This window comes from Stegastes partitus, unplaced genomic scaffold (assembly GCF_000690725.1).
Source record: "Stegastes partitus isolate 25-593 unplaced genomic scaffold, Stegastes_partitus-1.0.2 Scaffold1350, whole genome shotgun sequence".
NCBI lineage: Eukaryota > Metazoa > Chordata > Actinopteri > Pomacentridae > Stegastes > Stegastes partitus.
Genome location: NW_007579081.1, coordinates 77,870 through 103,312, shown reverse-complemented (window position 1 = coordinate 103,312; position 25,443 = coordinate 77,870). Strand labels below are relative to the sequence as shown.

The window sequence follows — 25,443 nt, the reverse complement described above, 5'->3', positions numbered from 1 at the left end:
CTCTTACACTCATTAATGGATGTGGATGTCATGATGTGTCTTCCAACATATTTAAAAACACCATATAGATGTTTGACAAAGTAAAAACCACTTGATGTTTACTGGAGATTCCTGTGGCGACTCTGAAGCCTCCAAAGATACCAAATATGTTGCAAGAATATGTACAAAATGCGATAAAAAGAAACCGAAAGTATTCAATTTGACGGAATGGTGCAGCCACAAACACATGAGTAATTTCCTGAGTGTAAACATCACACGACTTCAACATGCCTCCACTGCTGTAGACACCAAAAACTTGAATATGATCAGGATCTGACAAATGTTATATGAATAGCTACAGGTTTGTCTAAGGTCAGGATTAATGACGTTTCCCCAGCTAGCAGGGAACGTTCCCACAACAGCTGACTAACATCACCTACAAGCTCTAATAATGTTTTAAAGAAGACATTTTAATTTCATTCATTTCCATTTCCAATAATGTTCCTATGAGGTTAAAAGTAAGACATAAGCTGCAACATTCAAAGGATGTTTGGAGGATGTTGTCATAGCAACAGATTGTGTGGCACGATAACAAAAGAAGAACGTTCTCAAACTAACGTTCAGAAATGTTTTAGGAATATTATCCCATCCTCCAGTGACAGAACGTCTTACATAAACGTTCCTGCATTGTGATTATAGCAAAGGTTGAACACTTTGCGTGCAATGTTCTGAGGATGTTTTGGGGATGTTGCTGAGGAGCTCATGCTAGAACGCTCTAAGAATATTAGAGCACAATGGTCTAGCAATGTCTTTAGAGAACATTATTCTAGCTTTAAAGAGGATATTCTGGGAAATAAACACCCCAAGAACTTTGAACAATGTTCCCAGAGCATTTTAAGAAGAAAAACATCCCAGCAGGCTCCAAATGTGATCAAAACACATGTAAACACTCGACTAAACGCAATAAAAATGCCCATAAAACAGGCAAAGTCTGGACACTCACCATGATCTCGAGGACTTGTCTGGGCGGAGGAGCGAGAGGACTCTCATCCTCCTCTGGAACGGCTATATTAGCCTTCTGGATCTCCCTCAGCAGGTAGCCTGTCCACACAAAAACCGCTGACAGTTTGTTTCCTGGTAATTGCCACTAAAGTGTCAGAGCAAGCTGTGAAACCTGAATCTCTGTGGGAGCTTTTTTAACACAAACCAAATCAGCTGATGATAAATAATCCAGGTGTGTGCATCAGAAAGGGGGCTACACCCACCACATGCACAGTCCCAGGTGCTGCTCTCTTACCCAGAATCCTCTCCATCTCCTCGCATCTCTTGATTTCGCTGACAAAGCGCCGCTGGAACGAGCTGACACTCGGGTTGAGCTGAAACCAGAGGAGCATCACAAGTCAGGTGGCTGCAAGTTACTGCATCAGTCAGTGCAGGTGCAACGAGAACTGTCACCGTGGCATCAGTAAATACACTCAGGCTGCTTCTAATGTAGGTCACTGCTTGTTTTTGGTATTTCTAGATTAAAAAAAAGACAGAATATGGTTGGAAGCTTGCTTATTTGGAACATTAACGTAGCTAGTTTTCCTGTCCACCCCCTCCCTTACATGCAAAATGACAAAGAGGTAATGCAGAATCACTGTATTCTGCCCTTTATTGGAGAAAACAGTGCACACATTTCAACACAAATGCTTCCAGAGATAAATGAGTGTTTGTGCATCATCATCATCATCATCATCATCATCATCCTCTCTACTTACATCTCGAAACTCGACCAGCCCCAGCTCCCCCAGCTCACTAATGCAGTCATATTCAGAGCCGGACTGCAGGAACAATTGCGCCAAGCACATCTCCTCACTCCGAAACACCATCTTTAGAGGCAGTCAGACAGACAGCTTCTCCTCCTCCTCCTCCACCTCCTCCTCCTCTCAGTCTGTCTGAAGCTGCTGAACCTGCACAACGAGCCGCTCAACACAAACCGAAGGAGGACATCACAAAACGCAACCAAATCTCTCCCCCGCCCCCCTTCCCTGAGCCAATTAACACCCCCGTGAGGATTAATTATTGTCCATTAAAAATGACGATTTTGCTGAAGGGGGATCATCCTCATCCTGGACCTGGGCGACGTTCTCCCTTCAAAATCGTTTCTTTCTTTTTTATTGCATAAGCAAAACAAAGACAGAAACCTCCCTGATGCACCTTCCAGATCGAGCGGAGAAAGGCGTCATCCTGTGGGCGCTTTACCTTGAACACCTGTCAGTGCTGCGCGCAAAGAAGAAAAAAACAAACGACGACGCAAACACCGGCGGCGCAGGAACCGAGCACCGGCACGAAAAAACCCCAACAGAAACCGAAGGGATCAACGATCAAGCCGCCGTGAACGCAAACGGGGCTACAGGCAGCCTCGCTCGGTAAAAATAAGCCACAGTCAGAAATAGGCTACGGCCTTTATTCGCGCTACGTCGCCCGGCAATTGACACAGATTGCGTCTCCGGGTTGCCAGGTAGCGTCGCATCCGCCGAAATAATCGAAAGGTTTCTGGGAGTTTTAGAAAAAAAAAAGAGGTGTTACATCAGCCTGCTGTGGACTAATAGAGGTGTGATGTGGCAGTTATCAGCCAGGGAGGAGCAAAATAAATAATAAATGTCCATAAATGTAGTTTGGATACATTAAACATGAAATCTGAGGGTCTTTCTGCAAATAAAAAGGATTGTGATACTTAAATTCCCACATTTTTATGTACCAAATTGCACCTTTTCTGCATGTGTCTGTAATATTGCAATAACCTAATATTCTAATTCTGTCTAATATTAAAGGGGACATGATGTAGCCGCTCTTTGGAGGCTTAACCTGGAGTCCTGCAAAACATTTTAACTTATTTGGCAATATAACCACACCAATGTTCTCCAAATCCAAACAAAAGGTTCATAAAATTAGCAAATAAAATGTCTATAATAAGACAAAAAAACACCACAAACTTTAGTAAAACCCCCTCAGTGACATTAATCACAAACCTTCACACTTACAGCTGAAATCATCCAGGAGTTGCATTAATTTTGTAAGTAGCTTCCTTGTAACAGAGGAAAGTATGCACTTTCCTCACTTTTTGCCCCTTTATTAATAGAAATAGCCCCAACATAAACCTGGGATGATAACGGTTCTATTCAATCCTTTGTTTCGTGTTAAATTATGCACATGAATAGCAACCGTCTCTGAAAAGGGGGGATTAGCTCACAAACCTGGCAACCGGCGCATCTTCTTTACTCCGTTCCATCGCTGAAAGCGGCCCGACCATCTGCTCTGCTTCTTTGTGCGAAATCCTTTATTCGGGGTGTTTTTTGGGTTGATATGCTCATTTTGACGTTTTTAGTAAATTAAAAAAAATAAATAAATAAAAGTCGGTGGTTATAAATTATTATTATGCAGATGTGTGTGTTTTTTAAAAACGAGACTCCAGACTACATGACTCAACACAAACGTTACTCAGGGTTTCAGAAATGTGGATTTTGTTATTTTTTTATTATTATTATTCTTATTTTAAAATCAGGAAATCAACCAATAAAACAAATTTCTGCCCAAAACCCACCCTCAGTGTTCTAAATCCAGCACACTCACATTTTAGGAACATTCCAATCAGATTAAATATTGAAAATCCATCACACCGACACGCTTCGGTCTGAAAGCCATTTACATTTCCACACACCAGGAACACACTGGGATCGATTTTAAAGATTAGAGACGTGAAGCCCGAAGCCCAAAGGTCACCGCTTCGATCAGCCGGCTGACAGATCTGAGCCTCACCAACACCGAGGCGCCCTTGAGCAAGGTCTTCTCCTCTTAACTTGTTTACTAGTCAGACTGGAGCTGGAGCAGATGAAGAAGGGGAAAAACACTGACAAGTTGCAAGACACCTGAGAAAAGCCTCTCGGTTTGGGCATTAAGGGAACACAACTGTTGAAGTCCTCTGGGGGATGTTTGTATCCTCCGTTTGGTATTTTAAGTTATTTTACATTCACCAGACACTTTATTAGGTACACCTGCCAAATCCAATGGAACAGCTCTGCCATACATTTGTATTACTTTACAAAACTTGTACATTTCTAGTTTTTGTTGGCATTACATTTAAAAATATTTTGCTCACCAAAATATCAGAAAAACTTGCTCCAGTGCATCACATCACCCAGGATGACCTTGATAATAAATAGAAAGCAGAACCATCCACTGAGTTGTTGTATCTCAGGGTCATTGCCAGCATTAATTTTTTGTACTTTTACTATTTTCAGTAATGTATCATACTCATATCTTACTGTTTTTCTGCCCTTCCTATGCTGTGTCATGTGTTTTTTTCTTAGCAAAAGCTGGCAAAAGAATTCTCTTTGGGATTAATAAAGATTTTTTTTTCTTATTTCACAGGCGTACCTAATAAAGTGTGACACAAATGCTGCCTGCCTGTATGATTTCTACCTAAAGAAAGTAAACAGTGTGCTGGATATTCTTTTTGCAACTCTTTCCAAACTCCTATTTCCACAGGAGCAGGTCTCGGATATGTGTTGCTTTTTAAGTCCTCAGACTCTGAGCCAGCCTGTTGAGCTCCTGCGACAGAGCCGTGACCGTGTCCAGGATCCTCTGTTTGTCCTTCTCCTCCAACCGGGTTCCACATCTCTGAGCAAATTTATCCGGATGCCACAGCGCCTGTTGCTTCAGGACGACTTTCCGAAACACCGCCACGTCCTTCCGGTCCACGCCGTGCAGCATCACCTCCACCATCTCCTGGACCGTGCCTCTCGGAGCCGGCCAGGGGATGTCGGCGTAGCTCAGCTTAGCGGCGGCGCTGGAGGAGGAGCCACCTTGAAACGTGGCGGCGCACCTCTCGTCGTACCGGCGCTTCTTGCCCCGCCGAGTCTCTTCCTCTTTGCGAGCGGCTCGAGCCAGATACTCTTCGTGTTCCCTCTGCAGCCGCTCGTGCAGCTCCTTGTTGCTCTGCTCCTCCTGTTCTCTCTCCTGTTTACTCTTCTTCCTTTTCCATCCAGAACTCGACGCTGCCAGTCTCTGAGCTTCGGCGTGTTTTTTATCAAAGTACGCTTCCCTGATGCGATCGGCCCAGTCGCCAAAGTCTTCCTCGTCGTCGTCGACAGGAAGAAAGTCTGAAGTGGAAGAAAAACAGCAGCGTACGATTAAGTGGAGAAACTTGGATATTAAATTCAGCTTTAAGGAGAGAGTGTAACCATCATTTACCATCATAGACTCCAAAGGTTTCACAGAATTCATCCTCGCATTCACCAAACAGCTTCTCCAGCCACGCCTTCTCGGGGTCGGTTTCAGCTGGACGGTTCATGTTTCCTGCAGTCTGGGATAAACGTACAAACATTACATGAAAGTGAAGGCATGATGGTCAACTCAGAGAGAACTGAAACTTCATTCAAAACAGTAAACTACAGGGTCAGATTCAATTTTGTCACATTCACAGGATTCCTGAGCTGCTCGTACAGTCAGCGTGCGTTTCCTCAGATCTAGTGTCAAGTTCTGTTTTGTGAAAGTTGCCGCTTTCGTCAGTTAGAATGCAGCGATTCACACAATCAGACTGTCAATAGAAGGGGACAAAAAAAAAAGAAGGTGTGTGATGGGTGTCAAAATGTTCTCCAACACGTTTATTCACAGTTCTTGTTGCTAAGTTACTGAAATATACACAATCATTGACTAAACATAAAGGTAGCAGTTCATCAATGTGCATATCTGTGATAAATTGTTATCACAGTTGGCAGACAGTAACAGCTTTAGCTACAACTACCAATCATTTTCATGACTGATCAACGTATCTATAATTAGTTGTACTAATAAATTATTTGTTTTGTTGACAATGTAAGAAAATAGGAAATGTTTACTCACAGAAAACAAAAAAGCAGCAAATCTTCCCATCTGAGAAGTTAGAATTTGAGGATATTTTGCATTTTTGCTTTAAAGACGACAGAAACGACATGATTTTGAAAACAGTTATTTGTTCAACTGCCTTTGTTTGATAGTACAGTGAAGAGAGAGACAGGACAGTGGGGGAGAAGAACGGGGGAAGGACTTGCAGGAAAGGGCCATGAGCGGGACTCAAACTCACGACCGCTGCATCGGGGACACGAGCTCAACCTGGGGACTGTACTACAAAGCAAGATCACCATACCCGGGATATCTCTCAGAGATCCGGCTTGACTAACCCTAACAATCGCACTCAGGATAACCGGTCCTACGACGGTGGTTATCAACTCAGTAAGTCAACCCAGGTTTGTCTGATCTGAGCAATAAAATGGGTTATCAGCATTTGACCAATCACGACTAAGTCTGGCTGCAGAGCGGCTCACTTTACCGCTGAGGAGCAGAATATCAGCTTTACAAAATATAAGGAATAATGTAAAAAAACATGACAGGAGCTAAAAGCAGCCGTGTTGCAGCGACCAAAGCCAGAAAGGTAAGCTGGCAGAACCCTGCTGACTGTGTGAATGCATCAGTTCATCAGTTTATAGTAAAATATGATCACTGCTCCATCATGAAGGCTCGTATCAGACAATAAGCACATCTGAAGATTCCTTTCAATTAATGTGTTGCCTAATGTATAGACTTGTGGCATATCTGACTTTTTTCTTTTCTTTCTAGACTATTTGTATATTTCCACTCTTACTAACCCAACATCTATTCGTAAATAGACTGAAATGGCCTGAAATGCAAATTGTATTCCTGCCCTTTTTGAATGATGGAAAAACAAAGCTTCCCCGGTCATGCTATCTAATTTGACTTGCAGAAAAGTGACGTTTCTCAAAAATGTTTAAGCTTTACTTGCTCTCTTCTATCAAAATTAAGACTTCTCCTTTGCAGAAATGTGTCTTGCATTAAACATTGCTCAGTATTGGTGTCTGCTCTCTGTGGGTTTCTGCGCCTGAGCCTCCCTTCAGTGTACCACCTGTCATGCAAAGAGGTCGTCTGTGGGCTTCTGTGTGGGTACAACAGCGGTTTTTCAAATGAAAATGCGCTCTGATGTATCAAAGCTACGTGATCCCATACATTGTTTTGAAGTTTGATTTAATAACTTCACTCTGATGTGTGTTATGGCTAAACCTGGTGCAGCCAAACAACTGCTGCAGCTGCCTGGCGACGCCTTACTGTAGACCAGAGCTGGAAGATGGAACAAAGAAGCTTTATATGAGAGCGACACTTACATGTGTGGACTGCAGACTGGATCACAGGGAGTTAATTTTACTGAGGGGCTACATTTTTATAGACACCTGCATGACCCATTTAAAAACCGCACAAATGGGCTGTGAACCAGACTTTGCAATTTGAAACAAGGGCAGAAACACAGATCATAACATTTTTGTTTGTATTTTGTAGCACGTATATGACTTTAGGCTGCCTCTTGAGACATTACTTAAGATTATTTTGTTCAAAATAATGCTGGCGGTGTAGAAAGGACGTGGGAACAAATTAAGAACAAACACAATTCAAAGCAGTGTAGCTTATTAACATATCCTACAAATACAAGGTTTAATGCTAAAGTCAGTTTACTGCTGTGGGGCGATATTAAAATATGAAGTAGCTTTGACATCGTCTGTAGCCAGCAGGAAACTAAATGGATGAAGGAAGACAGGAGCTCATAGAGATCCTGGTCAGGGTGCACTAAGGGGTTTTGCTGGTCCTGAAAAACTCTCACAGTCCTCAGTGATCCCTCACAGTTCACGCTCCACACCGGTAACAAGTGAACCACCATCGTAGGACTGAAAACCCAGGATTTAACCTGAAGCTACCTCGCTAACCCCAAATCCTGCTTTGCAGTACAGGCCCAGATGTAGTAAATGGCGCCTTGTTGTGTATTTCAGTGTGTTTTTGTTTTGTTTATGACACACAAAGGATTCAAAAATGAAGCAGCAGCCATGTTGATTACTGTCTATTATTATTAAACAGTTATTTACCTCTGAGTGTTTCCTCCAGTTCAGCAGGTCCTGAGGTGTGACTCCAGCTGTGTTCGTAGCATTCAGAGCTTCTGGACAGTGTTTTCTCAGAGGCACGACCAGATCATCGTACGCTACGACAATAAAAAGCCCAAGTTAAAAAAAAAAAAAAGGTTCAAAAGCAAAAGTAGTTAAAGATATTAGTTAGATAAATCTCCTATCTACGTCTTCCTCACCTGTTTTTCCGTGTTTTAGAGCCCTGTTAGCTGCGGTGTGTAGCGCCGTGTTCCCCCTGCGGTCCCGGTGAAGAACATCGGCTCCGTGTTTGAGCAGCAGCCGCAGCACAGCGTCGTCTCCCAGGCAGCAGGCCAGCTGCAGCGGGCTCCTCTGCCTCTTGCCCTGGGAGAAGTTCACGTCCACGTCCCGGTGCTTCCGCAGGTACGACTTGAGCTTCAGTAAGCTTCCCTCCTCCACGTACTTCCACACCCGAGACTGTTTGCGAGACACCATGAAGAGTACGAACAGGGCCGCAGCTGGCTGTTTACTAGCTGTAGACTGTTCCGGTCCGTCTTCGTAATAGGTCCGGAGGCACCAACAGCAAGGGCATTGAGGTTCCGCAAGCAGATGGTTCCGGGTTACCGCTCAGTGTCAGGATTAACATCATCTCCCAAAAATAAACCTTTGTTTTTAGTCACTCGCATATATTCAGTAGCTATTTGAAAACTGAAATGTTCTAAAATGTATTTTTTCCTTTAAAAAAAACAAACAAAACAAAGGGTTCTAAAGTACAATCAGTTTTTCTGTCAAAAACCAAAATACAAAAGACAGAACACAGGCCCATCAAATAAAGACATGAAAAATAGACCCATTTTCGACTTTTGTTTTATTTTTGCTATAAAATGTACAAAAAATACGTCACGTTTCAATTTTTTTTTGTTTTGTTGTTGTTGTTGATGTTGTTGTTTAAAATAAAAAAATGTAAATGGGCCTGTGTCGTTTCTTTCTTTTTGGTTTTTGACATTAAACCCCATTCTAGTACCCAAACCCATAAAGCTCCATTACTCCTGATTGATTTGTACAAAAAGGATTTTCCTCCCAGTTTCAGGACTCACATCTTCTATCAGGCTCAAAATGTCCAACAATAGGGCTGACCAATTAATCAAGTTCAAATTGAAATTTGAAATGTGCAATTAAAAAAATCACCAAGGCTGTAGTGTAGGATATAAATTATGCAGCGTACCTGACCGAGGGATTTAAAAAAACAAATAAACAAATCATTACGACTTTATTTAACTTGATTGCAGTAGGTGTAATATTTAGATGCTGCTTCTGAGCCTGACCTACATGTTTTAATGTCAGAGAATATTTACAGAAAGGTCCTACTCTTTTCTTTTTGCAATGCATTTCTTAAAAAATATTATTTTTGACTATATTTAAGGTGTCATGGTTGCAGGTTTTGTAATAATCTTCTGTCATTTCAAAAATACATTAAACTGTGTCTGATGAATGTAACTAAACATCCCAGTGAATGTGTTCAATGCGTTCAGTTATTCATCTCAAGCTTTAATTCTCTCTAATTCACAGGATCTGAGAGCTTTGCTGGTCCTGAGCTGCAGTACGATGATTCACACAATCAGAGTCTGTGACAGCAGAGGGTCAGCTATGAGGAATAAACTGGCAGCATACAAAATATCACATGGTCTGGGCTATTTTCTTTTTCTTTCTCTTGAAATGTGTTTAAGAAATAATGTATAATTTGGTACTGAGACTAGATTAAAGCTGGAGTGCAGGACTTTTCACAGACACAGAATAGCTCCGGTGTCACCACAGGGTGTCAGTATTGACTCTCTTGCCCAGAGCGTTTTGTCCTCCATAGACTATTTGTTTATTTCCGCTCTTATTAACCCAATATCTATTTGTAAATAGACTGAAATGGCTTGAAATGTAACTTGTATTCCTGCCCTTTTTGAATGATGGACAAACAAAGCTTCCTGAGTCATGCTATCTAATTTGACTTGCAGAAAAGTGACGTTTCTCAAAAATGTTTAAGCTTTATTTGCTCTCTTCTATCAAAATGAAGACTTCTCCTTTGCAGAAATGTGTCTTGCATTAAACATTGCTCAGTATTAGTGTCTGCTCTCTGTGGGTTTCTGCGCCTGAGCCTCCCTTCAGCGTACCACCTGTCCGGAAAATGTCATGCAAAGAGGTCATCTGTGGGCTTCTGTGTGGCTACAACAGCGGTTTTTCAAATGAAAATGTGCTCTGATGTATCAAAGCTACGTGATCCCATACATTGTTTTGAAGTTTGATTTAATAACTTCACTCTGATGTGTGTTACGGCTAAACCTGGTGCAGCCAAACAACTGCTGCAGCTGCCTGGCGACGCCTTACTGTAGACCAGAGCTGGAAGATGGAACAAAGAAGCTTTATATGAGAGCGACACTTACATGTGTGGACTGCAGACTGTATTACAGGGAGTTAATTTTACTGAGGGGCTACATTTTTATAGACACCTGCACGACCCATTTAAAAACTGCACAAATGGGTTGTGAACCAGACTTTGCAATTTGAAACAAGTGCAGAAACACAGATCGTAACATTTTTGTTTGTATTTTGTAGCACATATATGACTTTAGGCTGCTTCCTGAGACATTACTAAAGATTTTTTTTGTTCAAAAACTTCACTTTAACTTGCAATAGAGGGTATAAATGGGAAATATTTTACTGACAAATTTGTGATGTGACCCAGAGTTGTTGTAAAACTACAGTCGGACTCTTATTAATCCTGAAGTCCACTGTGAAATGTCCACTTCACTCAAAAATGTGTTTCACTTATAGGTACTTCTCTTGAATGTTTGAGCTTCATCATGCAGAATGATGTAGAGTTTGACCCCAGAAGGCTGTTTTTGCGCTCATCTAAAGGGAGGAAGTTCTTTTCTGTGTCAACCAGAAATCTAATTTTAAGGTAGATTTCGTGGTTTCATACACAAAAATGATGCAGAAACCTAAAGTATTCAGTACACATGCAATGAGAATGGACTTTAAGTGAAATAAATGTAAAAAAATAAATAAATAAAAGAAGCTTTTTTTTAGTGATTCTGAAGGGAGACGATGCCATTTAACAAAATGTACTTATCTGGATTGTTTTGTTGAGTTTTTACAGCCAAACTATTGCTCAAAGAGACATTTTTATGTCTTAAATCATGTCTGAACACTACCTTTAACCTAGCTTTAAATCAAGCCTTCACCTCAAAATTTGATGACTTACATTTAAGCAATTTGCATTTTTTTGTCCCCAAAAGCAAGCTGAGTCACCACACTGTGACTGTGTAAACACAAATCTGTCCCCACAACTTGAGCACCAAACACACACACACACAAACGGACTGTGTGTGGCAGCAGATTGTTGTTCCAGAGTCCTTCAACGTGTGGCTGCAACAACACAGGACACTGTTTGTTGTTTATCAATGCTCATCTTTTTCTCCCTCCTCTCAGACGGCTGCCCTCCCTGAGTCGGTCGGAGGTTTCTTCCTGTCGGAGGGGAGTTTCTCCTCCACGCTGTCGCCAAGTGCTGCTCTGTGGGGAATTGTTGGGTTTCTCTCTATAATATTGTGAGGTCTTGACCTTACTTATTATGCAAAGTGCACTGGGATGACTTGTAATTAGTCGCTATGCAAATAAAATTGACTTTGCAACTCTAAATTATTTCCTACAGAAGAATGTGTCGCATGAATCAAGCTGCAGTTTGGACTTCATCGTCGCCAACTTGACTGAATCAGTGAAACCTGCACATGTAGCCTCTCTGGTGTAAAATGCTGCTAGACGCTCATTATTCTTTACCTGTAGCGCTCAAATCAGTGCAGCTGAGCCTCTGAACTGGCTCGGGCCCGTCGCGGACGACAGGGCCTCCATTTAGACCTGAGGCAGGGGAGGATGCACAATGGAGAGGATAGAGGAGGGCAATGAAGGGACACTTTGTTGCTCAGTGAAGAGGATGATCTTCTCTGAGACTCACATCGGCAGAGATCCGGAGTCACCCACAGCTTGAGCACTTCCGCTCCTTCGGAAACGACGTGTCTCCACTAACGATGGCTGTCTTGTGTGAACGCCTTTGAAATGTTTGCCACGCAGGAGAGACAGGGACGGGGTGAGAACAGACGCATCTGATTTGTCGCCTCAGGTGTCGGAGTCACATGCGTGCCACGAAATAAGCTCTGCGCTTTATTTACAGTAGCCAGAGAAGAGAGCTTTTCTTATAATCTAAAAGGTTTCTTTGCATCACAGAAGAGTCCGCAAACCTTCAGATGGAGCCTGCATCTCTTGCAGAGGCCTTAAACGCACGGAGATTCCTCTTAAACACAGGATATCCCCCCGGTCAGGAACCCCTACCTTGCCCACCCTCCCGCTACCTTTCCTGCCTGCCCTGCTGACTCCTATCCTGTCCGTGGGGTCTGTCGTCCTCCTGGGAGGAGTTCTGGAAGACCGAGTGGCAGGAAGCCGAAAGGTCCTCCAAGACCCTCCAGAGGCCACACACCTCATCCTACCAGGCTGCGCACAGACCAGGCTCAAGGTCCGGTCCTGCTGGCTGCGCCGCTCAGCCTCCATTGTTGGACAAGTGGAGAAATGTGTGCACACTTCCTTTGTCTATTTTCTGCTTGACCTCGTTTATTGGGTTCTGATTTACGGCATCGGGACATGTGTTTCTAACATACAGTAGTTCTGGCTGCAGGCCTGATTGGAAACAACACCAAGACGTGGGCCATTTGTCTCCCATTGATATGACAATGAATGAATTAAGGAGTGAACCTTGATGGCAGCTCTTTTAGTCTTTTGTCTTGAGTTTCCGTTGATTTACATTTGAAATAACGTTATCCGTTGGAGTGAGAGTCTGTAGTTTACAGATCACCTTCAAACCAGAGAGGATTTCAGGTTGCTGTGGAGACTCAGGAGGTCATTTCAGAAAGAAAAACAGAATGTAATTAAAACTCCTGTGTAGTTGGCTTTGTGTGATGAGTATTTAAACTAGTGCATGAGAACAGATTAAATGTTCATGATGCCCTCCACTTCACTAAAAGTGAAAAGGGTAAAAATTTAGCCAATAGAAATGACAAAGAAACCTAAACTGATCACTCACATCATGCCAACATTTTTTTGATAATAGAAGTTTCTAAAATTTTAAGTTTAAACATACAAATGAGGTATTATCTATCTAAATATGTATGCATAATTTATCAGAATTTAAATCTGAACAATGCATAAAACCACCTTCAATATTCTTGTTTCACTTTGTTGACATCATAGAGTCAACGTTTTTGCAGCGGGGGTTCTTGATATCTGTTTTAATCACTCCATAAATGAGAAAAAACGGTTAACAGTCAGTCAAAAACAACCCAATTTCTTTGTTTTTGCCATAAAATGTTCCATAAATCAGGGTATGACTAAAATATATGACTCAACCCAAACAAAACTGCAAAGTTTTTTGTATGTAGGCACTACTGAAGTGTATGTTTCTGTCTCTGAGTAGAAGAAAAAAGCCATGTTGGAGAAAAAAGGCCTTTAAAGAAATGTAATGCATGACTCCACAAATGCTTAATGGAAAACCAGAGCTGAATTTAACTCGTGCATATCACCATAAACATCCCCAGTCGATTACTTACATTAAAATGTGTTGTCAAAATATGCAAATGAGACATTATCTCATGACATATATGTATTTTTTTCCAATTTGCATAAAGGTCAAATAGAAAAATGTGAGAAAATAAACACCTAAATGTGTATTTTGGACGTCTTCTTTCCATTAGTCTGAAAGACAACATGTAAATGACTGTATAGTGTCTCTCATACAGGCTCCTCATAAGCACCAAAGTACTGATGCGTTCATTTATGGGCAGCATTAGATAGAAATTGAGAAAATGTCATATAACATAGAACAACACATACTATTTAATGGGTTGACAACATGATTGTGTCTTTAGAGTCTTACCAAAGTAGCAACAGATGTTAAATAAAGTAGTGAAATGACGACAAGAGTGTTGATATCAAGTGAAATAAAAAGCTTCTTGTCCTCCATGATGTGGTGGTTGTTGGATAATCTTTACAGCTTAAGGGCAGAAAAAAAACTGTTTTCTTTATTTCTACTGTGGACACTGTGGATGTGATTTACACACTTAGTTCAAAGTACAGCAGTTTCACGCTATTAAAAGTGATTAAAAAGAGATAACTGTCTACAAGACACTAGTAAGACATAATTATTGGTTTGACTTTGTGATCTGTTGTTTAATAAACTGCAGCTTGTTTGCAGACAACACCGATGCTCGTCTTTGCAGAACTTCTCCTCACAGATATAACACTGAAGTCAGTTTTGTTTTTTTGGTATCCGACTGGAAGTCAAGTTAGAAGCTAAATTATGATTTACATTTGTGTTTTTTTTTTTCTAGAAAGTTGTTGTTTGTTTTTCCTCAGAGAGGGGCAAAATGAGGACTGCCTCTACCCTCGGGATTCCCTGCGGCAGAAGTCTGCTTCCAGTGTAGACACGCTTAATTTTCACGCTCTGTAATTACAGAGGAATGAAAACATTTGTGTAATCATTTCTGAGCAGTCGTCTCAGACAAACACCAGGCCTGCGTGTGATCAAAGGGACCAAATCACTTCTCTCTTGTCGCGCTTTGTGTAGCTTTGCCATGAAATCTGCGTAACACGATCACATAAGCTTCATAAAAACTTAAAAACCCATGAAAATAATCTATCCAGATTGTCTTTCACAGCTTGCTTTGGCTTTGATGCTGACAGGTGGAGGATAATGTGACATCGTCCTGTAAAAATAAAGAGTTTCTAAGATGTACTGAGGCCTGTTTCATCTATTAAACCTTTTGCTGTGCTGAGTTTCAGTGCGTGTTTTGTGCCACGGTGCTTATTTAATTTGCTGTTAAGTGTTTCATTAGCAGCTCCCCTGTCATCTGCATGCACGAGGCCAAACGCGGAGATGTGTTTAACAAAGATTTCGTTTGCGTGTCTGTGTTTGTGCCTCGGCTCGGATGAGATTAAGCAGAGCTGAGACAGCGACGAAGGACGAGGAGGAGGAGGAGGAGGAGGAGGCGACGAATGTGGCTGCAGCTGTTGGGTTTCTTTCTTTTCTGGTGACAAAGGCGTTTTCACCTGTCCGAAATTAAAGTCCACAGCTGAAGTTTAGCTCCTGGTTTGGCCACTAAATAGTCCTCAGAAGTAACTGAATTAGATTAAGCCGTGCTCCATCACAGGTTTTTTTTTTTTTTACAAAGGGACAGATAGCTGACGCCCACGACAAATCAGTAATCAAGGATTAGCTCAATCCTTCTGTCTCCCCTCTGCTGCTGATTAGATCCTGCAAAAAGCTCATTACAGTCAAAATTGGTTAACAATTGAATTCTAACTTAAAGCTTAACAACCCGTTGTCGTGACAAAACAGCACATTTAATGGCCCAGGAGTTGATTGAATCTGATAAATTTGTGGTAACATTAAGACTGAGATAATGCCCTAGATGTGTTTGGGGTAAATCGGTGCAGAATCCTGAAGTCAGGGTAATTAACGCTGAAGATTTTAACATCTCTGGGACGACGCCAAACGTCCTGAGGTTGATCCCATCTGGACACTTTTGAACCCGCTGATTGTTTGCGAATTGCAAGAGAAGAAACAAACAGAGGGAAACAGAAGTCCAACATGCATTTCCTGCAGACATAAGCTTTGATTTCAGCCCTGCGAAAAAAAACAATGGGAGGGAGGCCGCCTCGTCTCAGCAGTGCACCAACAGGAAGAAGCATATTCTCTGGATGGGAGAAAAAGTACATTCCAGCAAAGACTCAACGAGCTAAAAGTAACAGAGTGACACCAAGAGAGAGAGTTTCTTCAGAGCACCTTTTTCTTTTTAATTACAAATCATAGACATGGATTCCAAAAAAAAATAAAAATTGATGCGTATTCACAAAATGCTTTCATGTCACTTCATTGATATTCGGACACTCGACATACAAACTCATTCCTTCACACGCACGGAAATGCCGACAGACTGTCAAAACAGTCACCTTTTAATTGGGCTTTTCACCAACCTGAAGACATTTGTCAGCTGCCATCTGTCTGTCTGTCTGTCTGCCCACCCCCCCAACACACACACACACACACACACACACACACACACACACACACACACACAGACAGACACACACACAAACACACAGACAGACACACACACACTTTTATCAGACTCCAACGCCTCTCAATGACTGGCACACCCCTCCAGACTTGTTATAATGCCGCCTGTGCTGCAGATACTACACACTGATCTGGAGAGCAGGGTAGTCTGGTGGTCTAGATATCACGCCTCAAGTGCTTACTGATGACAACAAGAACAGCAGGCACAAATGCATGAGTAACAGACTTCACCGGGACTTGAGGATAAGGTTTCAAGAGTTCATCGCTCAGTTTGCCACAGTCCCACAGGAGAACCAATGCAATCCGCTCTTTCCACACAAAACAAAACAAGTCAGTTTTATCGCTGGTTCCCTTGTGTTATTAAAGTCTTGCTTCCCTGCTCCTGACAGTGAGGCTGGAGTTTCAGAGCCCAGAAGCCTTCTTCAGCCTGTAGTCCACAAAAGTCAGAGGGGAGCAAAGGTGACACCCTGAAACCGACTGCAGACGATCCGCGAGCAAGCACCCGATACTGCAGAGTTCACCTGCATTGTTCTGCATTGTCCTCCTCCCCAGCACACCTGTGGGCCGTCAGTCACACCTTGGTGGCCAGAGACTGAGCCTCCGTCTTCTGCGAGGACAGGGAGCTGGGCGGGCTGGAGTGCAAGAACTTCTTCAGGTTGAGAAGGCACAGGCACTGGGATCTGAAGCGCAGGTCGAAGAAGGCGTACAGGAAGGGGTTGAGGCAGCTGTTGACGTAGGCCAGGCAGGTGGCGTAGGGGTGAACCAGCAGCAGGAAGCGCAGGAAGGCACAGGTGGAGGGGTAGAGGTCCAGGTAGGAGAGGGCGTCGGCGCTCTTCACCACGTGGAAGGGCATCCAGCAGGCAGCGAACACCACCACCAGGGTGGTGATGATCTTCAGGAGCCGCCTCTTCCGCTGGTCCTCTTTGCGCAGAGTGTTGAAGTGGCGGGTGACGGTGCAGCCGATGAAGCCGTAGCAAACCATCATCGCCAAGAAGGGCAGGAGGAAGCCCAGAGCCGAGGAGGAGATGCTGAGGCCGGCGATCCACAGGTTCTCCTGGTCTTTGTTCGTCACCACCAGGCTGAAGTCCATGGCGCAGGAGGTGCGGTTGGTCTCTGCGTCCTCTCTGGTGGTGCGGAAGACGAGAGTCGGGGCGGCCAGGAGGCCGGACAGCAGCCAGATGGCCGTCAGGGAGCCTCGGATGTGGCCACGTGTACGCAGCTGGGTGCTGGACAGCGAGTGGACGATGGCCAGGTAGCGGTCGAAGCTCATGCAGGTGAGGCAGAAGACGCTGGCGTACATGTTGAGAAGCACCACGTAGCTGCTGATCTTACACAGGGCCACTCCGAAGGGCCAGTGGTAGCCCATGGCGGTGTACACGGCCCACAGAGGCAGCGTGACCACGAAGGTGAGGTCGGCCAGGGCCAGGTTCCCGATGTAGACGTCAGCTGCTCGCCGTTTGCCTTGAGCCCGCCACACGGTGAAGATGACCACCCCGTTTCCAGAGAGGCCCAGGATGAAAATGAGCATGTAGAGCACCGGGATGACAGAGTATGACGGCGTCCACTCAGAAAAGTCACACATGGTGGAGTTTTCTGTCTCCTCGTAGTCGTAGTACTCATAAGGACCCACAGTTGCGTCCATCTCCATTCTGTCTCTTCTCGTCTGGTCCTTGGCTTGAGGAGGAATAAAAGTGTCTGCTTGAGGGGGGCAGATAGATCCACAGTCGCTGACAGCACTCTACAGTCTGTTGCTATGTGTGAAATCTGCCGACCCTTATATACCCCGACCCGGCTTGCACCCTCCCATGACACCCCCTCCTCCTTCCCCCACTGCCTTCCTCCTCCTGCCCTGCTCTGCACACACATCCACGCCTCCCTCCATTCATTCAGTTCGTCCCACATGACACACGCTGAAACTAGTCCTGTTGCTTCACAGGAGTATTTTGATTTTCCAGACTTTTGTGCACAAAGTATTTGCAACAAGAACAGATTTCAAGATGCAAAATGAAACTGTCCAAGCAACAAATATAATTGCACGAATGAATACAAAAAGCTTTTATTGCCAAGTGAGCTTGCAGACACACAAGGAATTTGACACGGTGAAGGAAACTGTGGGACTCAACAACAACAAGACAGGCAATAAATACAGAAATCTAAATAATTCTAAATAAAATATTAGATGTAAAAGAAAAGTATAAATGTGTTTAACTGGATAAAAGTTCATGAGACATGTTCAGACTGCAGCCCAGGAGTCACGTCTGGGCATGATGACATTTATAAAGTGGGCAGTTGTCATGTCAATTGAGAGTCGTTCTGGTACCGGAGCACTCAGGTTCACTATCACCTGAATAGAGCACTATTTACATCTCATTGTGTGTTCTGTCTTGCCTGAACATGTTCAAACATGTAAAACCACAATACGGCAACACAATTTGACACAATTAGCGTTAATGAGCTGTAGGTTAGATAAACGAAACTCTGGCTTTTAATTAAACACATACAAAGATATGAATAAAAAAAAAAGGGCAATTCTAAGGTGCATGCACTTTGCTTTAGTACTTAAATTTAATTTAATTTTCTGCTTTATCTCCACTGTACTGATCTGTTGGTAGTTTACAGCAATTTTAAAATAACAATAAACTAGACAAAATGCAAGTGTACAGTAAAATAAGTCAGATTACTGCATATGAAATGCATCAAAAGTGTTTAAGTGCTGCATACATGTCAATACATCAGTATTAATAATCCCAAAGTATAACATAGCAATACAAGAGAACGCTGGCAGAGCTTGTTTTGGTCTATGATAAACACATTTACTTTTATACTTTAAGTATGTTTAGCCAACAACACTGATTGATGTGAATATAGTTTAGAGTGCAGGACTTTTTTAAATTGTGATTTAGTTTTTTTTTTTACTTCAGCAAAATATTTGGGTCCTTCTTTCATCATAGATACATAGAAAAGTACATGACCATGTGATGAATTTATTCTGACTGCAAATAATTTGACTTAAAAAAACAAACAAAAAAAAAACAATAATATATATTCTTTTGCAGGAGGTGAATGATGCGACAAATCCAAAAATGTGCTGTGTGTTGTTTTATCCATAAAACATTTTGTTCTGTTGACTGTTCAGTTCATGATCTTAATTTACTGTCAGACGTCCGTATAACAAGACGCATAATATGAAATCATGATCATAATTAAATTTAAAGTTTAAAATAACCTTGAAAATAACAAAACTGACAAACAGTATGACACACGATAAAAAAAAAAGGCTTTTCAGGTTTAGAGGATGATAAAAATAGCAAAATATAGCAATAAATACTACAAAATAAAAGCTCTGATTTGCATTTATTTTAATGTTCTGGCTTAAAATCAACTCTCAAACTCAAATAAGTTAAATAAAGACAAACAAAATGTAACTATATAATATTAAATTTCTCCCAGATCTTGCATCACTACATGCATGTGTTCATGCTTTGGGCATTTTGCAGATTTACGAACATTATAAACAATCCATAGGAGGAGTTTCTACAATTAAATACGGTGCTTTACTATTAAACTAATCATCCAGCAATGAAGAGATGAAACAAGCAGATTTGAGGCACTATACATGTGTGGAAGAAGATGATTTTTCAAACTTTAAAACTACTTAAAGGCAAACAAAGGGGGAAAACTGTTGCGTCTTTCTCTTCTTGGCTGTTATTTCTGGGCCCAGATGGGACGTGTCAGTCCTCCGGCTGCTCCGTCTCTCAGCAGAGCGGCAGCAGTGGCGCCGGGGCAGCGACCTTTAGACACAACTACTGTATCACTCAGCGACTGTCCTCCACTGATCCCTTCCTCCACCCCTCCATTCTCTGCCCCGTTTAGTCACCTCGCTCTTCCTCTCGTTGCCAAGACGAGGACTCATTCCCGTCTCCTCTGCTTTCGCCAGCGTCATCAACTCTCAGAGAGCCGTTTGTTGATGCCAATTATTGTGATGTGGTGTTTGTTAATCAACCTCTTGTGATTGTGTTTGCGTGCCTCCGCCCGAACGCCGTCCTTTCTCTCTGCTTGATTGTCCGTTCAGCTCTTTTGTCTGCAGGACGTTGGGCCGGACAGGAAAAAAGCAAAGTGAAGTGAATCAAAGCGAGCTTCCTATGCGTACTCTGCCGGGACGGTGGTCTGTTTTTAGCCGCGTTGGTTGACGGGGATGTGAATATACGGCTGAATAAAACACCAGGCCTTCATGATCCGTCCCACCCACTCACTTCTCCCAGAATCCCCTGCACGGAGCACAGATTCTGCACGAGAAGTTTCCTTTTAAAGACATGAAGTGAACTCGGCGGCAGATGAAGATGGATTCTGAGACGTTTCAACATGACAAAAAGCCCCCGTCGTCCTGTTTTTAGACTTTAGGAGCGACAAGTTCTGATCGGACTGAGCTGGAACCTCTTTGCAGAGCGTCCACGGCATACCAGAGACTCTGTTTCCACAACATGCAGCTCTTGTTTTTCCTCCTAATTGCCCACCTGTGTGTCACATTAATTGTTGTTGGTCCTCTCTTGTGTGGCCTCGCGCTGTAAACCACACACCATGAAGACTCCTCGCACTCATTTTAACCACATTTCAAGGCATTTCAAACTTCGTTCGACTGTCATCCATGAGCGATGAGTCACTTACTGGCAGCGTATCCTGCTGGGGGGGGGGATTCAAGCTTCCCAAACTATACACAAAGACACACTTTATCAGTGGCAGTCTGTCTGCAGGGCTGCTTTGATGTTTTATCGTGACCTTGTGTTTTTTTTGCGTCTTTACGGGCCTGTTTCTGGTGATACTTGCAGCGCCAAAAAGAGCTCCGAGGTGTGTGTTTGCGTTGCTGAGGTGTGTGTGTGACGGTTGGGTGTGGGTCTGACAGTTGTTTGATGTTAAGCTGTCAGACCACATGCGCTGAGACAGCTGCCTCCTCAAGGCTTCGCCGCCGATCCGACCGTTTCTGAGTCAGAACGTTCATGACATCACTTGTCCGGCGCAAACACCTGAGAGCGGCCCGATGACAAAACGGAACCCGGGGGCGAGTGCTGAGTCATCGGCAGCAGTGCCAGTCGCATCAGAAGTTTTAATTTGCGGATCCCGTCAAAGCCAACACCTCCAGCGGGCCTGCAGGGCTGCACCATTTGGGGCATCGTTACCGGCTGCTCCACTCCGCTAAGCCTCCCTGTCAGTGTTTGACACCAAGCTGTTAGAGAGAAAGGCCACCAGGGTGGGAGAGGTTCACCCCTTTAATCACAGTTTCAGCAAAGACTAGTGCGGCTTCAGATCGACTTTTACAGCCGTCTGTATGGTTGAAACGTCTTTTCTTCGCCTTGAGGACGGTGCTGAATGAGATCACGACTGCTGGTGGCCATTTGTCATGTCAGACTGTGTGAGAAAAATGATTTTTGCAGCAACATTTCTCTTTAGCTTGATGCATAAAATAGGGTAAAATATGAACACTGCAAGATGGAAAACGTTCACCCTTCCCACAGCATACTCCCTGCTAGCAGTTTGCAGAGGAGGATGAAGTTCAGACGAGTTCCTCTCTGAGCTCTGAACGCTGTCAGTCCTCGGCTCTACAGACGCATGAGTCACTTCTGCTCAACATCTAATATGTGAGAGTGAGCAGAACACGTCATTTATAAATGGAAAAACAGCAGCAACAGATCTGAGCAGTCGTTACTGACTCATGTTGGTGCTAAAAAAATATCCAAGAAAAAAAAAAAAGCATTGAGAGAAAATATTCTGCAGGTATGAAACTCTCCCAAACTTCCCATTTTTACTGTTCTCATCATTAATATTGGTATTATTAATAACATAATGTGATTATTAACAGTAGTAGTATTGCGTAATCCAGGTGTGTGAATGTGTTTTGCAGCATCTGCTTTTAAATCCTGATTCGTGGGAATAGTAATTGTCTGCCTGCAATGGAGAAACTGAGAAAGTGACTGTTGTGTTGTGTTTGTGTAACTAAGAAAGAATTCTTCTGACTTCAGGTTTACTCATAGACGTGTCTAACAGATTCCACTGCTACAGGTGCTGAGTTGTTTTGCTCCGGGGTTCATTCCATTTGAAACCGTCAGGGGCCTTCTGCTCAACCATCACAGATGTGCTTGAAGCTTTTTAAATGCTAAACATCTATCCATCCATTATCTATACATCGCTTAATCCTCACTAGGGTCATGGGGGGCTGGAGTCTATCCCAGCTGACTCAGGGTGAAGGCAGGGGACACCCTGGACAGGTCACCAGTCTATCACAGGGCTACACTTAGAGACAGACAACCAAGCACACTCACATTCACACCTACAGACAATTTAGAATCACCAGTTAACCTCAACATGTTTTTGGACTGTGTGGGAGGAAGCCGGAGAACCCGGAGAGAACCCACGCTGCACGGGGAGAACATGGAGACTCCGCACAGAAAGATCCACGAACCGGCGACCTTCTTGCTGCGAGGCGATGATGCTAACCACTGATCCATCTTGCACCCCAATACTAAACAGAATTCTTTTCTTTAAACAATTGATACATCGAGTACTTTTGCATTATTGTGACATGCAGCTACACATGGTTCAGAAAATATCACTAGTTAACTTTAGCATTATCATTTTTTGATTGAACTTTTTCAGATTATGAGCCAATAACGTGGTGAGAACTAACAGTGAACATTGTGAAAAGTCAGATATTGTTGTTCAAACACAGCTTCAAATTTTAATGTGTGGAAAAAAAAGTGCCAAAATTGGGTAATTTAGTGGTAATTGTTGAAAAAAGATCTAGAAAAGTTTTCAATATTGCAAGCTAAATTTCTGCAAATATCTTTAGAAATATCCCAATTTTAAGTTACAAAAACTTAAGAAAAATCAGAAAAAGAACCCTCCAGTAATGCTTCCTTTCATGGGATTAAAAAAATAAAAATAAATAAAGAAAAGAGAGAAAAATATATTTTGCCGCTAGACCCAAATGGCCCAAATCCACTGGGAAGGTGCAACAGGTTCATGATCATTAAAGCTAACAATGTTGAAAGCAGCTTCCATTATCTGCCCTCCTCTTTATATATATAGATCCACCTTATTCGTGTTCCTCTTTGCCCTTCTTCAGAATCAAGATACACAAAATGCAGATTTCTTGGAGGAAGCGTTCAAGTCCCACACGTCACCACATCAGCATCCCTGATGGATTTGTGTTTTTGAAAGGTCAGGATGCAGCCGCGGAGCCGACCTCTGGCCGATGTCTGTATGTATATAATAACAGTGGCCTGTCTTGATCCCAGTCAGCACATGTGCAAGAGGTCACAAGATGTTTTCTCGACCCTGTGACCCCGTCGACCCTGCAGCACCGCAGCCACTCAGTCATCCACAGCAGCAGGAGCTCCTCTCCACAACCAGCTAACCTGCTGCGCACGCCTGGACGGCTAATTTCGTCCTTCTGTTTGCAGGCCACTTGACCGGGAGAGTTTGTTGATAGAAATCTTCCTGCTTTCAAAATGTTGTCTCCTGAGCCAAGACAGAAATATTTATCAAATCTAAATAAGAGGACGGGAGAGGGAAATCCAAAACAGTTTGCATCAACACGTATAAATAGCTCTGACCCGCATTCAGGGTCACAAGTGAAAATATAACTTTTACACAGAGGCAGGGCGCCTCCTCGTCTCTTACGCGGAGCAGCCAAGAAGAGTTTTGAGGTACCGCTATTGCAACTGTGGTTTGTTAATAGCCACAGAGAGTCGTGTTCACTGCCACAGGATAAAAACTAATTAGGAGGTTTGTTTTCCTGCAGACACACGAGGTTAATGAGGAAATACATACAGCACGTGACGTAAACTTAGAGATGATGAGAGATAAACAACCACAAGTGTCTTTGTAAAGATAGCAGAGCAAAGCCGTGATGGCGTCATGTTCTCGTAAAAGAGGGCGAATCTACTTTGTGCTTTGCAATGTATTTATATTAATAGAGCTGATTGCACGTACAGAACTGATCATGGCTGGTATTTTTATTATCATTTAGCGTTGGATTGAGCTCAGCAGTCGCTCCCAGCAGCAGGACTTTGAAGTGATATTTTGTGTCCTGAAGGATTTAGCTGCCACCGGTGTTAAGTCAGGACAGGGAGGCTGGACTCAGATCGTAACACTGAAGCGTTTAAGGCATCGGGTACATGGGCACAGACGCTGACGGTCTTTTAGTCCTATTTATTGTGCTATGATGCAGATGTGTGGAGTTGGTCTGTAAAAGGACAAGAAACACACAAAGATGCTCAAGCAGTGATATTAAAATATAACTGTCATTAGTTAGCAATGGGTGAAAGTTACATGGTGTCCTTTTCAGACGTACACGCCTCTCCATTAATCTAAATGTGGCAGCTTCATGTCAGAATTAGCATTCAGGTCACTTCTCCACAAAAGGTTGCAACTGCAAATGTACGAGGTCCTCCACACACAGTGCACAACAGAAACTAGTGCATCTCTGTGCAAAATCATTCAAATGTCAAATGATTTAAAATGTTATTGCCTTATAGTCAGTGTATCGCTTCTAAGTTGCTCAAATAACAAATACTTAAGACTACATTGAAAAGCCAAGCGTCAGAGTGCAATAAATATGATTGTCATCTGTGTTACTGACACACAGGAAGGGAAACTTAATTGAAACCAATTTATGTGTGATTTCCAGTTAGATTAACTGTTTGAACGTGGTTATAAAATGATCTGTGAACACCACAAGTCTCATGAAAAGAGGCCCATTGGTCAGATGAGACCAAGATAAAATGATTCAGTTCAGATGGGGTCCAGCATGTTTGTCATGAACCAAACCAGGGCTATAACAGTGAGTGCATAGTCCTGACAGTGAGGTGGAAGTATAATGATGTGAGGCTGCATGGGTGCAAAAGGTGTTGGGGGATGACATCTATAGATGCACCACACACGTCTGTGGATGTATCAAAATACTAGTGGCTGTGGCTCAGGTGGTAGAGCAGGTTGTCCTCTAATTGCAAGGTTGGCATCTCAATCCCCCGCCCCTCCACAGTCAAAGTCAAAGACATGGAACCCAAAGTTGGCAACCCAATGGCAGGCAGCACCTTACATGGCAGCTCTGTCACCATTTGTGTATGAATGTGTGTGTGAATGAGAAAACATTGTAAGTGCAGACCATTTACTGGCTGACAAGTCTGCAGAAGCCTGAAGTAGAGGAATAGTCCAGCATGATAACATCCAACCTACACTACTAAAGTCAGACAAAAAGAAAAACGTGATGTGCTGAAGTATGTTGCTTGGCTTGATCCAGTAGAACATGTATGGAGTTTTGGAAAGACAAAGGTAGAGCAACACAACCCCTGTGTT

General features: G+C 43.0%; 3 protein-coding genes across 3 annotated transcripts in view; all 3 read right to left on the bottom strand.

Annotated features, from left to right (window-relative positions):
• The window catches only part of atp6v0a2a (ATPase H+ transporting V0 subunit a2a), a 13,336-nt gene extending 11,486 nt beyond the window's left edge, over nucleotides 1–1,850 (bottom strand). The window contains exons 1-3 of the mRNA XM_008298783.1: nucleotides 1,740–1,850; nucleotides 1,277–1,355; nucleotides 983–1,080 (exon numbers count right to left, since the gene is read on the bottom strand). Coding sequence (XP_008297005.1) covers nucleotides 983–1,080; nucleotides 1,277–1,355; nucleotides 1,740–1,850 — 288 coding nt within the window. The remainder of the gene's footprint in view (nucleotides 1–982; nucleotides 1,081–1,276; nucleotides 1,356–1,739) is intronic.
• A 1,627-nt stretch (nucleotides 1,851–3,477) lies between these two features.
• nfkbil1 (nuclear factor of kappa light polypeptide gene enhancer in B-cells inhibitor-like 1) lies at nucleotides 3,478–8,471 on the bottom strand. Its single transcript, XM_008298781.1, has 4 exons — nucleotides 8,144–8,471; nucleotides 7,929–8,041; nucleotides 5,215–5,326; nucleotides 3,478–5,123 (listed from the first exon to the last, which is right to left on the bottom strand). Exons 1-4 carry the CDS (start codon nucleotides 8,415–8,417, stop codon nucleotides 4,537–4,539), a joined length of 1,086 nt encoding a protein of 361 aa, XP_008297003.1. The 5' UTR covers nucleotides 8,418–8,471; the 3' UTR covers nucleotides 3,478–4,536.
• A 7,312-nt stretch (nucleotides 8,472–15,783) lies between these two features.
• LOC103369928 (apelin receptor B-like) lies at nucleotides 15,784–17,810 on the bottom strand. Its single transcript, XM_008298780.1, has one exon. It carries the CDS (start codon nucleotides 17,738–17,740, stop codon nucleotides 16,664–16,666), a length of 1,077 nt encoding a protein of 358 aa, XP_008297002.1. The 5' UTR covers nucleotides 17,741–17,810; the 3' UTR covers nucleotides 15,784–16,663.
• Between the last annotated feature and the right edge of the window lie 7,633 nt (nucleotides 17,811–25,443).

Bases quoted from the DNA above. Each gene is read 5' to 3' on its own strand.
- LOC103369928 (XM_008298780.1), bottom strand. From the start codon at position 17,740: ATGGAGATGGACGCAACTGTGGGTCCTTATGAGTACTACGACTACGAG.
- nfkbil1 (XM_008298781.1), bottom strand. From the start codon at position 8,417: ATGGTGTCTCGCAAACAGTCTCGGGTGTGGAAGTACGTGGAGGAGGGA. The intron at 8,042-8,143 runs GTGAGGAAGACG...TTATTGTCGTAG, and splicing joins TCTAAAACACGGAAAAACAG to CGTACGATGATCTGGTCGTG. The intron at 5,327-7,928 runs GTAAATAACTGT...CGTTTATCCCAG, and splicing joins ACTGGAGGAAACACTCAGAG to ACTGCAGGAAACATGAACCG.